The 15,219-nt window shown below is 54.9% G+C and overlaps 1 protein-coding gene across 3 annotated transcripts in view; it reads right to left on the bottom strand.

Annotated features, from left to right (window-relative positions):
* The window catches only part of SFXN5 (sideroflexin 5), a 118,663-nt gene that overhangs the window by 4,592 nt on the left and 98,852 nt on the right, over positions 1-15,219 (bottom strand). For 2 of the 3 annotated variants that reach the window (XM_039256896.1, XM_039256897.1), the window contains one exon: positions 14,431-14,548. The exons of the other annotated variant lie outside the window; for it this stretch is intronic. In XM_039256896.1, the coding sequence (XP_039112827.1) occupies positions 14,431-14,548 (118 nt within the window). The remainder of the gene's footprint in view (positions 1-14,430; positions 14,549-15,219) is intronic. 3 annotated transcript variants of the gene reach the window in all.

Genomic DNA, 15,219 nt, shown 5'->3' with positions numbered 1-15,219 from the left:
CCTTCCTTCCTTCCCCTCAGGTCTCAGCCACCCCAGTCTACCCCCACCTCGGACAGTGCGAGCCTTCCCAACCACAAGTTTTGGCACCCCTCTCTTCCTTATAAATGGTTCAATGACCCCACTGCCCTCAGGGACCCAGTCTAGACACCCACGCTATTCAGCCCCTGCCTAGCCTTGCCCTGCCCTTTGGGCTGGAAACCCCATACACACCTACTTATTGCGGTGCTTCAGATACACTGGGCTTTCCCCACCCGGAGTCTTTGCCTGAACTGCCCCTCTGTCACCACCTCTCCCCACCCACCCTTGCCCGGTTCCTCCTTAGGCTTATCTTCCGCACCTCAGCTTTAGACATCTTCCCTCCTCCAGCCTGGGTGTGGCTACTTCCCGGGGGGGTCCCCACAGCTCCAGGCACTTCTTACATCCCAACTGTATCACTTCTTTCTGAGGCTGACCGTCCACTCATCTTCCCCCTCTCCACTTTAGATCGCAAGCTCCCTGAGGCAGCAAACATGATGTGCACTCGTGTTCATCCCTGTACCCTCAAGGCCCACTGCCAGTGCACAGGAGGTATTCAGTAAGTGTTGAATAAATGAATGGAAAGAAGGGCGGCAGAAGGCACTGGGAAATAACGTCCCCCCCAGATGTTGGTCTGTGGCTCCAGGGACTTAGCCAGTGAGGATGCCTGAGGGAGCCTGAAAAGGAGATGCTACTTCAGTGAGGGGGGGCAAGATCTCCACCTCAGGTAGAGTCAAGGAAGTGCTGGGGCCTTTGTGGCTTAGTTCAGCCGAACGTGGTCCCAGGTACCTGTTATATGTCAAGACACGGTGACCCTGAGGAATAGGCAGAAGGTACTAAAGACCAGCCCTGCCTTCAAAGAACTCAGTCACGGCCAGGCTGGGCATGTCAGAGGCCAGGCAAGAGGGAGTTCAGTGTGGACTAGAGCCGATGGGCATGGTGGAGTTTCTGGGGAAGTGGGACCCTTCCCCTGTGGTCCACGGTACCCCAATACCCAGGCTCTGGCCACTGAAGAGGGCCAAAGAGACAAGAGCTAGGCTCAGGGCCCAGGCCTCTTCCCCACCCCCTCTCCTCAAGCCACCTCTTCCCTGCCCACCCCTGCCGGCCTCCGTGTCCCCTCCACCTCACCGGCTCCCCTCGTCCCCATGCTGCCACTGACACAATGCACAGCGCCCACGCTTAAAAATCTAAATGCTTTTGAAAATGTTTAACCTAGTTAGACAAATTAGCAAAAATTTGTGCAAAACAATTTAGGTATTTAAAATATTCAATGTTTTTAAAAAACTGGAAAACTGTTCTTAGCTTTCAGCTGCAAAAACCAACAAAATATAACATCCCAGCAATCTTACCATGAGGTGTAACATAACCCTTCGGGAAAGCTGTTAAACAGCTACTGAGGCATCCTGGGAAATAGCACTTCATTTATTCAAATGCACATATGTCAGGCTTTTGCACCATATGTCATTCCAAGCTATTTACAGTAATAATTAAATCTTAATCAACGTTTAACCTCTGTAAAATGTTTGAAGAATCCTAATCACCCTTCAGACTGCACTAATGAAGGAGAAATATATAAACATAAAAGGAAAATGATGCACAGATATCACACTGGAAAGAACAGTAATTGCAAAATTGTATTTCTTTTAAATATAATCAGTAAATGATGTAAAGTAAGCCAAGGAGTATTTTAAGTTAAGACATCTTGGATGTCAGAGGTGTGAGCAGCTAATTTTGTTCTGCTACCCATAACAGATGTAGCATATTTTATTTTAGTGCCATTATTAGCAACTTCCCATGCCGGCTTTCACTGAAGCACTGAGGCCCGCATTAAAATCGGAGAGGCTGCTCACCACCGCGGTGGAGGACCACGGCCAGGGCCACGGCCCCCTCGACCCACTCCCTGGAGAGTGCTGGCCCGAGTGTAGACCAAGGCCTTATCCTCCCAGCGGGGGCTGTCACTGGCTCAGGTCCCCGGGGCTCCTCGCTGTGCTGAGGGCAGCAGGTAGAAGGGATGATGCAGGGGCGACATGCGGGCAGTGGAAAGGCTCTGGGGAGGGGTAGCTGGTTGAGGTACTCAGGAGCAGAGGCGTGGGGACAGAGTGGCATTCGAGGCTTCTTCTCTCATTTCATGCTAATCAGCCCTCACGTCAGATGTTTATGGCTGCCAACTCCATACACCAGGGCCGGGCACACAGAGATGGACAGTTGAGAGGGACGATCTATCTCATCTGTGCCCTTGAGAAGCTCAAAGTCTAGGGGAGGAGTCAGCTATGAAAGCACATGGATCCCAGAGAGACAAGGTGCCATGGTAACTGGGGAGGGGGTGGGGGTTACCACGTATTGATGAAGGAACAAGGAAGAAAGCCTTCTCAGAGGAGGTAGGCCGGGAAGAAAATGGAGGATTTTGATAAGAGAGGGCAGGACTGGCATTGGCGGGCCAGCATGGCCTGTTCGGTGTGGGCCATGTTGGGCATGTAGAGAATGTGGCAGGAAATGGAGGTGGGGCTGGGACAGGCAGGCCCTTGCAGGCCACACGAGTGTGTCGGTGAGGGCCGTGGGGAGCCACGGGAGGATTCTGAGCGGGGGTGGGCCATCATCCAGACTCCATTTTAGAAATGTTTCTCCGGTGGCAGTGGATGTGGAGGATGGACCGGAGGGTAAGTGAGGGGGCAGCTGTGGGAATGAGAGAGAGGTGCCAGGTCCTGCCCTATGCTGCTGCCAGCGGGGCTGTGAGGAGGGTGGCACTGGAATCCTTTCTGAAGAGAAATCCATAGGAGTTGATGACCAATTCCATGTGGGGGTAAGAGGGAGGTGTCGAGGATGACTGTGCGTTGGATGACTCCTAATTCTAGCTCCGGAGCTGGGGTGGCTGGTGACGCTGTTCTCAGAGGCAGGGAATGCGGGAGGGGGACGGGTCAGGGTGGGAGGGTGACAGGCTCGGGCTTGGCCGTGTTGAGTTCCCCGGGCCGACGAGGCATGGGTTCGGGAGCTCTGGGCAGGGGTCTGGGTGGGAGACCAAACCCGGGATGTGTGAGCACAGCCGGAGGCCCCGGAGTGGGGGAGCTTGCCCAGGAGAACAGATGGAAGGGGAGGGCGCCGGGCCTGGAGAACAGGCACATTTGAGGGGCGGCTGAAGGGAACAAGCCCATGATGGTAGCCTTGAGGGACCAGCCCAAGGAGCAGAAGCAGTGACAGAGGGTGCCTCGGCACCAGGCAAGCGTGCATACCAGGCAGACGGTCCCAGTGAGGGCTGAAAGGCTCGGTCTTCACAACGGGATTTGGTGACGTCTGGAGTCTGGATTTCCTACCCCCGACTCAGCGCCAACCCCAGGCACAGACTCTCGCTTCCATCCTGGGCCACCTCAACTGGCTGTCCATTAAGACTCCTCTAGCCTTGGCTGGGGCTTGGGCAACGGCAGGTCTCCTGGGTGTCAGGACCACTGGGGATCTTTACCACTGGGCTCATTGGGAGGCCCCCACAGGGAAGACCCCTGTGTCGCTTGAAGATCACCTCTCTAGGGTGTGGGGATCCTGGGTCTCCACAGAAATCACACCCAGGGCTCTGCTGGTAAATGGATGTGACTCAGGTACAGAGTGCCCTGCTGCTGTCCCAACGAGAGACAGAGACAAAGGGCTGTGCTGTTATCTTGGGGCACCCCTGCTGCTTGGGGGGCCAATGGATAAGAAGCAGAAGCTGGCTTTATGCACCACGTAGGCAGCAGATCAAAGGCGTAGTGGCCACAGAGGTCCATGGGTGGGTGGTGGAGTGAGGGAGTTGCAAAGGCCCAGTAAGGGCAGTAGGTATGGCAAGAGGGGTCACCGGTGCCAGCCCAGTAAAGGCTTGATGCCCCAGGGTAGTGGGCCAAGGGCAGGGCTTGGTTCCGACCTCAGACAAGCTCTGAGAGGCCTCCTACAAGGAGAAGGGGATGAGGAGAAAGGGGGCTGGGCAAGGAGTGGCCGTAGGGAGAAGGGGTGACCCAGTCCCAGGCTGACAGCAGGGGGCAGGCAAGAGCCCCTGGGTCCCTCTCGTCATCTGGTACCTGACAGCCAGTCAGCAGGGGATGGTGAACTAGAGCCCTGGAGGGTGGGGGCTGCAGGGATCAGTGAGGGGGCTGAAGTTATCAGCACTGTCTGGTCGTCCCTCCGGGGCCCCAGAACTGGTGGTGCCAGGAAGCCACGGGCCTGCTGGAAACACACCCACACTGCCGTGGGAAAAGCAGTGCTGCCTGGCCATCATTCCCTGACCCTGAGGCACGTCCTGCACCCTGGCTCCCAGAGAGCCTCACCCAGGTGCCCCCCCCTTATCGCAGCCCCACCCCCAATCCTCCAGACCCAGCCACCCCTCCCAGCAGAGAGCCCCAAACTCTTAATTGCATCTAAAGTCAGAGGCAGAAAACATGAATCGTCATGTCTGGAAACCCCCAGCCCCCCTGAGCGCCCCAAGGCCCAGCTGGCCCCAGAGTACCTTGACCAGGCCTTCCTTGGTGGTGCAGGAAGGGTTAACCCTGAGCTATCTGCCTCTGTGTCCCGGCTCATTATGGGTGGGGGGCCGGAGTCAGGAATGCATTTGGAGCCTCTGCAGCCTGGGAGCACACACACCTGCAGCCAGGCCGGCGGATAGTTTACATATTTGAACCTGGAGCTAAGGTGCCCAGACACAAACAGGAAACTGGATCCCTGGCCTGTGCCCCATTCTCAGGGGCTTTTACCTACTACAAAGAACTTCCTCCTCCTTGCCTTTCTTCTGGTGGCTTTTCTGCCTCCTTTTCAAAGGCGTGGGGCTTGGGGGGTGGGGTGTTCAATGTGACCCTGTGACACGGCTCAAAGCTGCCTCCTGCTCCTGGCCAGGGTTCTGGGCTTCTGAGCATCTGCAGGTGGTGCTGACATTGACATGGGGTCCAATGCCCAGGCTGGCACCTGACTGACCCCGTGTGTCTGACGCCTCTTTCAGGCCTAGAACCTAAGGGGCAGCACACCCTACCTTCTCTCTCCTGGATGAGCAGACCTCAGGTCCTGCTCAAGCACACAAGTCCAGGCCCCATCTTTTGTGAAGCTGTCCCAAGTGTCCTAGAGGGCAGGGGTGTTAGAGAGCAGCTGAGGCTTGAGCCTGGACCCTGTGTGTCAGGCCTCTGGTTGCTGGCTCTCGGCCCCAGTGCTCTCCCAGTGAATGTCAGATTCCTTGGCTGGATGCTTAAGGCCTTCTGGGACCTTCTCCAGGTTCCTGGCTGCTCTCCATTTCCAGTATGCTGCATGCTTAGCCTTTGAGGCCCAAGTCTAGTTATATCTTAATCCTCTAAGGCTGCCTCCTCCAGGAAGCCTCCCCTGATCTTCTCAAACCAAATCCATTGCCCCTGACATTTATTTCCATCACCATCACATCCCCAGTTGCAGGCAATTCATTCACTAATCATCTATGAACACACCAGTCCCCCACCTCACCCCAGTTCAAGCCACTGGGTTCTCGGCAGAAGCTGAATCAAACCGAACGGAAGGTCCCCAAGGGTAGGGATCCCATCTATACTCTTCCAACTCCCCTGTGCAATGTGCACCCAGTGGAGGCTCAGGCCCCCTCCCCATTTTGGAGCTTTGTATTGTTCCTGTGTGCCCCCTGGTGGGCCAATCTCAGAATCCTTCTCTGTCCTCCATCTACTCAGTTTTAGAGCCTCAGTTTCCCCATACATGTGTTGGGAAGATTTTCTACTTCCTGGGACTAAAATGAGGATAATATCAAGAAATAGGTGAGAGAGCTCTTTGAAAGCTTGAAAAATCCATGTGACACTGAGTAAAGAAGGAAGGGCTCCATGGCTATCCTGGAGCCTTGGCCAGTCTTGTTCACGGGCATCTCCTCATGGCTCACAAGGCTGAGCCCTTGCTTGTGGGTCTGGCATGTTCTATGCTTCGCACATATTGATGCTTTTAATCCTCTCAGCGAAAGCGTTGCACAACCAAGCCTTCTCCCTCCCTGTCCTGAGTTCAGCTAGGCTTTCTAGAAGGTCCTAGAAAGAACTGGGAGGGACAGGCTGAGAGGTGGCCCTGCTGGCCCTGCTGGGGCCTGTCACTGGAGCATGTGTGTGCATGTTCGTGCGTGTGCTCATGTGTGGGCCTGTGTGCACGCACAGGTTTGGGCTGGGGGTGTGGGGAACAGGCAACGTGACAGGTGGCGTTGGCGTTCCTGGGCTCTGAGTGGCTTTGCCATTCCCATCCGTCCCTCCTGGGGGGTCCTGTGGGCAAACTCCAAGAAAGCAGCGGGCGGGGAGGCGGCAGATTTCTGATGGCAAAAATAGCCCACTTTGGAGTTCAGTAGAGACTGATTAAACCAGTAAATGAGAAAAACCCCAAACAAACATCTCCAAGGAAAGTAGGAGATGGATTTGAGATTAGAAGGGAAGAGGCCCCTGTTCTGGGAGAAGGTGAATGTCTGTGGGCTCGGGAGGGACACCGTGCCCTCTAGACATTGCCTCTGGCCTCATATCAGCACTGCAAGGGCAGGAGAAGCAGGAACCAACAAAGTCAAGGTAAGCTCGGATGAGCCACGCTCTGTGTTAGGTGTTGATAAAGAGCTCTATTTCTCCACCTTAGGAATATCCTTATATGTTGAAAGAGAGAGAAAGGACTATTGTCCCAAGGTGGTAGATGGGACACAGGAAACACATGTCATCAAAGTCTACCTATGTGAGCTGAGACAGATCCTAGTCTTCATCAGAGAGGACTTCCTGGAGGAGTAGTCATTTCTAAAACAGCTTGAATGTAGACCTGAGCTCATTCTCAATTCTTCCCCATTCTTGGTTGGGCATTCAAATGCGTTCCCAAGAAAAAGAGAAAGAGAGTGGAGAGAGAGGCAAGCTGGGGTAGATATTTGCTCCTGGTGAGTCACAGCTTCCAGCCATGCTGGTTTATTAAGACTACCACTTTCCTCAGAGCTGCTGATGGAACCTCAGGTGGTAGAGGTTCTGATGCCCAGTGGGGTTACCCATATTCTTTTCCCATACAGGGAGGACATGCCTCTTTTTTTCTTAACTCTTAAACCTGGAAGGGGGACCAAAGATAGGGAGGGGGTAGGGAATGAGAAGGGGGTGGCTGAACTTGACCCTCAGGTACCTCATCTGCAGCACGGATGTGGCCTCTAGGAGCCACCCTCTGGGGCCAGGGTGACTTATGGTTTGTGAATGGTATGAGGATGTGATGAGGGCCTTAGCCTTCTTCAGAACGTGCCTTCTAGTGCCCCGGACCCTCTAAGGCTGAGGTAAGGAGAGGGTAGGCTGAGGGGGGGTGGTTGGGTTGGCGGGGCTGACATGGGAGGCTCTGAGCAGGAAGCCTTGAGGGCCTCTGATGATGTCTTTGCTTCCTGTCAAGGTGTTTGACAGAAGCTGGAGGGGCAGGGGGAGGTGGGAGAGCCTCTGCTGAGCTGTCAGGGAAGGGCAAAGAGTGAAGGCCAACCAACCACCAACTGCAGGGCATACCAACAGAGCAAACAGGCCCTCGCTACCAGGGAACCTGACTCCTAGCCTCCCACTTGGCATGTGGTGCAGGGAAAAGAGACACGCACACACTTAGAGTGCCCCTAGCCCTACGGAAGATCCCGGGACTCGCTCCCTCTCACCTGCAGCCAGCCAGAGGCACATAGCCCATCTTTTCCATGTCCCCACTCCAGCCCCCATTGCTGCTGGGAGGCCAGAAGAGTCAAGTGAGCGTCCAGGAGCTATAAGGCGTGTTCCCAGGAAGGCCAGGCTCTGCCCTTTAACCATCTGGCAGCATTGTTGAGCCATGCCAGGCCCTAGGAGGTGGCTCTCAGAGGGCACACCCATGCTGCAGACAAGACACCCGAGGGCCAGCATCTGCCTCAAGATTGCATGGCATGCCATCAGCTCTTCTAACACTAGGACAAGGGCCTGGTCTAGTGGTTTCACTTCCAGAATCCTAATGGACAGAGCCAGGAAGAAACATAGTTCCACCACCCTATGGCTGGGGAAACTGAGGTCTTTGAGGTTAAGACCAAGATCATGTGGATGCTGAGGCTGAGGGATGCCAGCCAGAAGGGAGGAGGGTGGGCCTGGGGGACGCGGGGTGACCGCCAGCCCCAGTCCCACCTACGGACAGGGCAGAGCCCTCAGTGGCCCCCGTTCCCCAATGCCTCGTTCATCCACAGAAAAGCCCCACCTTTTCCTGTGGACACATTTCAACCTCACCAAATCAGCTAATTATTGACAGTTGGTGAAGAGGAGATTTCACTTTTTCCTCCTGTTAAACTGCTCCTAATTAGTTCCCTGTTACCACGGCTGGCTCGCCCGCCCGCCGCCCGCCCGTTCCCGCGGTAATCCCGCTGCACAGTGCCTCATTAACCTTTTGCTCCTCTCCTGCCGCCTGCCAACAAGATGAAGACAAAAACAGATTGTCAAACAATGGCTCCGGCTTGTATGTGCAGCCCTGTTCCCCAGCCCCCGAGCTCCCAAGGGAATAGTGGGGGAAAGAGAGGGGAATGGGGTGGGGGGGGAGCGGAAGACCGAGAGGAATTGAGGAAGGGAGAAAGAGGCACAAAGACAGAGAGACAGAAAGAGGCAGGGACACGGGGAGAGGACTTGGCCAAGGTACTGCTTCTTGCTCCAAGGAGACATGAGGTTCATTAAATGGGATTGGAAGCTCTGCCAGGTGGGGTATGCTGGCTGTCAGCTGGAGGGACATTCACCGTCCCCTGGTCCAGCCTCTTGTAGCAGCCAAGGCTGTGGGCATGAAGGCTGGATCCTGGACATCTCCCTCTAGGGGCTGGGGGCATAGGCGCAGTGTGTGTGTGTGTGTGTGTGTGTGTGTGTGTGTGTGTGTGTGTGTTTATGCACGTGTGTCTCTGGAGGAGGACAGAGATGACCACATTTGCTGGAATCCAGAGCCCAAATCTACAGAGAGGGCTGTAGAGTGGCCAGAGGGGCCACCACAAATCAGGCCCCACATGCCACGGTGGCCTCCACAATCCATGTGACCTTGAGTTGCCCCTGGGCAAGCCCAGCACAGCCCTCTGCCTTATTTTCATGTTTCTACACCACCATCTGACATTTCTTGTTCGCTGGGTTTCTGTCCATCCCATCAGAATGGAGGCTCTCTGAGACCAGGGGGCTATGACATGACCCTCACAGTTACAAGAGGAAGGGGAAAGCAACCCAGCATCTATGGGGTGGGAAACAGAACCTAGGTGTGGATGGGTCCATGTCTGGGCACAATCTGACCTAGCCAGTCTTGGCCGATGCCTCACAGCCTTAACCTGCAGGTCACAGGGTCACACGCTCCCTGCATGGTGACCGGCCTGGGGTCTGGAAGGAAGGCCAGACCTTACCCTGCTGTCCTCACACCCAGTTCCCTACCCTACCTGCTGGCCTACTAACAACCCTCCCCCTGCCCCCAGCTTTGGGGTAGAGATTAAAGGCACAAAAAGGGGCACCTGGGTGGCTCAGTTGGTTAAGCCTCAAGCGTCCAACTCTTGCTCTCAGCTCAGGTCATGATCTCATGGTCCTGAGATCGAGCCTCATGTAGGGCTCTGCATTGGGTGTGGGGTCTGTTTAAGATTCTCTCTCTCCCTCTCTCTTTGCCCCTCTGCTGCTCTTGAGCACAGGCACTCTCTCTCTCTTTCTCTCTCAAAAAAAAAAAAAAAGTTTAAAGGCATAAACACCTACTCCATAAGGTCCCCGTGAACATGGATGGAGACTCCCCATGAAGGGTAAGAGGGCTTGCTGAGGGTGCTGGAATGTTCCTAATGATACATTAGCAGGGAGCCATCTGGGACTCAGACATGGGCCTTCTCATTTTATAGAGCTATAAACATGGGCTGAGGGGGGACATAAACTGCTTCTGTGAGTATGGAGACATCATTACCACCTTTGGACCTCAGGTAAAGTATGCCTCAGTTTCCTCCTTTGTAAACAGAGAATAATATTGGCTCCTATTTCATAGGAATGTCATGTCCAAGTCTCCCATCTCTCCTCTCCACCAAGCAGGCTGCTCTATTTACTGGACCCAGGGCCATGCCTTTCCTCCCTGGACTACATGCATCATCTCCTGTGTGCTCCTTCCCCACACTGGCCCTCAGGCTCCCACCCCTATCAACGGAACACCCAGGGAGTGCAACTTTCTTTGCTGTTCCCAAATGGCTTCCCATTCATGAACTCCCTTCTCTGAACACAGAGAAACTTGACCACAGTTCGCTTCCTAGATTGCTTTGCCTACATACCACCCAGCTGCCAGTTCTTGTCACCTCCGAGCCCACTTTTGCAGTAGCTCATTCTGCAGAGAGCCCCTCCTCCTTGAAATGCCCTTGTCCTCAGGATCCACGGCAATGCTCCATCAGGGTCCTCCCCCTGCCCCTGGCTGCTCCTGCCTTTTCCTGATGCCTTTCCTTCTTCCCACAATGACCTTACCCCTTCTTTGGCTTCAGTTCCCCCCAGGCACCAAAGGTTCTGTCTCCAGCCAAAATCTCTTCCAGAGTCAGAGATGCGCACATCTAATGCTCTAGGTAACATCCCTTAAGAGTCAATAAGACCTGGGACTCAAAGGGTATTGGAAGGACTTGATACAACAAGACCTGCACAGTTACCAACATGCTGACAGGCCTAGGAGATGCTTTGCAAATGGTAGCTATTTTTATTATTTGCAATTTTAATTTTAAAATTAGCGCCACTTTAATAGGCAGAAATACTAATTTGAAATGAGCAGACAAAACGCTCTCCCAGGGATTGAAGGGAGGATTGAAGTTCTTTCCTCAACCTCTGGAGTTAGTGGGTTGGAAACTCCACACCAGTCACTGCAGACGAATCATTCTAGAAACCAGTTCCTAAACTCTATTTCCAAGTCCCCTAATTAATTAATTGGTGTTCCAGCTATTACTCCTGTTGACAACCTTGGTGGCTCTTGGCAAGGAGAGGTCAGCCCAAGCAAGTCCAGACTTATTGTGGTAAATCCCACTGGCTTCTGGGATGTGAGACATGATCCCCAAAAGGCAGGAGCAGTACCTCGTTAGAATTAATTGGGAGGATGGATGGAGGGAATGAGGTCCTCTCAGCCAATTGGCTGATGGCCTTGGGGCCACAGGTCACAGATTGGCCTCAAATCAACCCATAGAGCCCCCAGGCTTGCCTGCATCCTGGTGGAGTTGATACAGTGAGAAAGGGACACGGAAAACCATGTCCTTACCCTCCTCTCTCAGAGAACAGGCTTTTCATGCCATGATTACATTCCTCCCAGTCAAGAAACAGACTTGGGTTTCAATGAGAGGGACTTTGGTCCATTTGCATGCCTATGTGAGGCAGACATGAGGGAGGAGAGGAGCCTGAAGCTTGACAGGGAGGCTGTGCTAGGGCAGGCTGCCCACTGAGACCACCTCCTGTGGCTAGAGCCAGACGCCGGGTGGGTGGACTGTGGCCATCTCTCCCTTATCTGCCCCAGTCAAACACCTGCTGAAGGCCCACTCCCAGGCTCTTCCCCACCGGAGAGGAGGGTCGCCTCTAGCTCCCCCATCTCTCCACTACCTCAGTGTGGGCAAAGTGGTTGAGGGAGGAGAGAAAAATCCCACAGAACAAGCAGTTGCAGCCTGGCCTGGGTGTGGGCCTTTGGGGGTTCCTGTCATAATTCTGCCTCGCTTCTATGCCTTTGGGCTGCTCCCTGGGCCACTCTGGGTCTCCATTTCCCCAGCAGAGCCAGAAGGATAATAAACTGGATGACCCCGAGGCTTCTTGGCCCTAGGTCACTTCCCATGCAGACCGGTAGAGATAGGAGACCTACCTGAAGCTTCTGAACACAACAGCGCCTACAAGTATCTCTGCCCCTCACCTAGAACTGCAGACTTACCCTGACTGTGCAGAGAGATGCAGCCACTTTGGGGAGTGCTGGGCACAGCCCTTCCAGGATGGGAATGCCAAGACCACCAACCGAGACGTGCCCTCTCTCCCATCTTCAGAACTTCTAGAGCCCTTGGCCCCATTCAGTGTCTCCAAACCTCAGCTAACAGCTTTTCAGCTTTCATGGGGGGAGGGGTATCCCTGGCTTCGCAGCAAGGCTGGGCCTTGTGGGCAGGAAGGCGCTCCTGGCACAGATCACACCCCAGGCTTCCCACCCCAGTGTGCCTTGGGCTGTCCAAGACAGGGGGCCCTCCCCATCCTAGTCTCCTCCTAAATCTCTGGGGCTCAGTGTAAGGAAGTGACTCTGGTCCTCACCTTCCTGGGACCTTGGCGCTCAGGGCTGACTCACTTCGTCCTACTTAAGACTCTGAGTCTTCAGTGCTCACAGTCCAGGCCCCTCAGTTTTACTTTTCCGACTCTCCTCCAGGAACCTGCCCCCATCCCCACCTCTCTCAGGACTGAGCAGGGTCAGGCCTGCAATCGCAAACTCCGAAGTGCCAGTCTGTGGCCACGGCCTCCATCTGCCCAAGAGTCCAAATACCACATTCATTCGATGACCCCCTTGGGTCTGCCACTCCCCCACGCAGCCTACTTGCCTGTCTTCACCTCACCCAGCTAAGATTCTGGGGCCCACCACTCCCCCTGATGGCTTACCCACTCTCCGAATCACCCAGCCAGATGAAACTTTCTAACTGAACCGTGTGGCCCTCACAGCCCCCAGCTTCTTTAGGTAGACATGCCCTGGCCAGGCCCACAGACCTGCATCCTTGCTTAGCCGCCTCGTCTGCAGACTCGGTGCACTGCCCACCCGGCTTCTCTAACTTCCTTGGTCGGCTGTCCTTCCCATTCTCCCCTCTGAATGTCTCCATAGTCCTTAAGCCTCTGGCCTCCCCCTCCTCCACCCTTCGCCATCCTCTCTGCTTGGTCATGAGAACACAGAGTCTATCCGAACAACTTCCTTAACCTCCCTACCCCCTGACACCATCCCCAACTGCATCTACCCACCCCCCGCCCCTGCCTCCTAAAGTGGGGAGCCGGCACTCCGCAGCCAAGGCAAATCCCTTGAATCCCCGGTCTGTGCTCTGCCCCACCCCCCCTCCATGGACTTTGCTCTCCCCATCTTCCTCCTCCCTCTGTCCTGTGCTTCTCTCCAGGTACCTTCCCTTTTGCATTTACACAAGCTCCCATCTCATTCATTTAAAAAAGGGAAAAATAAGCAAATCAAAACCTCCCTTGAGCCCACATCTCATTCCAGCTGCAGGTCTATTTCCCTGATTTCCCTTAGTGCCAAGCCCCTGGACAGAGCCGTCAGCCCTGCCACCCTATTTCCTCACCCCTCGGCTGGGTCCACTCCTGGGGAGAGGGTTTGCCTTCATCATCTGGGACACCAACGGACACTCTTCAACTTCACAGGGTTCAACTTCTCAGGAGTGCCTGCCTCTGTGGGTGGCCCACCACCCCCTGACCCAACTTAGCTCAGAACTTATCAAACTGGCCTCTGGTCCGTGGATGCCATGCTTCCCCAGGGCATCTTTTCTCCACAGGCTCCCTAGCTTCCATCATTGTTTTTATGCTGGTGGCCTTACTTCTGTCCCTCTAGCCCAGGCCTCTCTCCTGGATTCCAGCCCCATTTGCACATTCCACAGGATCCTGGAACCTCATGTGTCCATTGAACTCAATATACCATCTTCCCTCCAACTACCTCTCCTCCTGTCTCCATCTTGTTAAACAGTGCTTACTTCTGCCTGGTTGTTCAAAAGCAGCAAGCTGGATGCATACCCTGCCGGCTCCCTTCCCTCCCACCACATGCAGTTCTTCATAGTCCTAACTTCTTCTTAAAGGACCCACTTCTCGATGCCCACTGCCAACAGCCTGGTCCAAGCCAACACCATCTCTTGCTGGATGCCTGCCCCCACCTCCTGATGGCTCCTTCTCCAGAGCTCCAGCCCAGGCTCACAACTGGGAATCCGCAGTCCTGCCTCGCACGGCCCTTCTGATGACACCTGCCTTCTCTGCTTTGGCTTCCAAGTCCCCAGCCCCACCTGCCCTGGGCACCCTTGCCTGGCCCACCTCGCTTTGCTCACCCTCTGCTTATGATGCAGACTTTCCTCAGCTCTTGTAAAGTGCTATCTGCTGCCTCACCTCAGAACCTTCACCCCAGGTGACCGCAGCCCACATGTCCCTTTTTCCCCCTTGCACTTGGCCAACTCCAGCTCATCCTTGAGGCCCCATGAAATGCCACTTCCCTCTTAGGCTGGGTTTGGAGCCCCATACTGTCTCCATCCATGTCCAGCTGGACTTTTCCCTCCTAACGGTCCTCACCCTTCATTTGCTAGTCCCTTTTTAATTGTCATGTTCACTGCTTGGTCCTCAGCTTGGGAGAGGTCAGGGCCTGGACGTGTCTCCTTTATGGCTCTAACTCCAGTGCCGAGCTCAGGGCTAAGGAGTTAGCACTGAATAAGTGTTTGTTAATAAGTGGTGAAATGGTACCCCCCCCCCCCCCCCGCTGTCCTGCCCTTGAGACCTTCTCCACACTGACCTCTGACATCTGTGGGAAGAGGCTGATGGCCAGCGGCAGGGCCAGGCCGAAGGCTGCCAGGCACACAAGGCTTTGCACAGGGAGGAGCAGCCGGGGGCGCGCCTGTAGGAGAGCCGTCCTGTGGGGGACAGAGGAGAGGGGTTCCATGAGACTGGAAGACAGGGTGAGCTGCTGCTAGCCTCCATGCAGGGTCCCACTCAGAGTCCCAGGGCCGGGGCAGCATGGTTCTAGGTCAGTGCCAACCTGTAGCTAAATAGTTGTGGTGGAATTCGATCTTGGGTGCCTTCCCCAACGTCACCCTTTCCCCCAGGCCCTGCCCTGAAGGACCTTGCTGGGTGAACTCTCAGTCATACATCATAAATTAGTACTTGTGGGGTACCCACCCCACCATGTGTCCAGCTCTGTGCAAAGAAGGTCACATGTGGGGGAGACAACGGAGGAGGCACACAGCAGAGAAAAATGGTCCTCAAAGGAAGCACATAATAAAGCACTGAACAAATCAGAGTAGATGCCAAGTTCAGGGAAAGAGACAAACAGCACACACGCACGCACACACATACACACGTGGACACAGGCACACGCACACACCCCAGCAACCACCTGGTCCACGTCCGTCCAAGAGCCACAGAGAAGGGCAATGACTTGCCTAAGGCCATGGCTAAGTCCACGGGAGGCAGACAGGGCTGCTGGCTGAACTCCTGACTCCCCGCAAGAGCTATCGCTCCATGCTGCCCCCAACTCCCACCTGTAGAACGCTGTGCCAGAGTCATCGCCAGCATGTCTCAGCTG

Source organism: Hyaena hyaena, unplaced genomic scaffold (genome assembly GCF_003009895.1).
Source record: "Hyaena hyaena isolate Hyena2069 unplaced genomic scaffold, ASM300989v1 scaffold_591, whole genome shotgun sequence".
NCBI lineage: Eukaryota > Metazoa > Chordata > Mammalia > Carnivora > Hyaenidae > Hyaena > Hyaena hyaena.
Note: the sequence above shows the minus strand (reverse complement) of the source record. Positions and strands in the feature narration are given on the sequence as shown.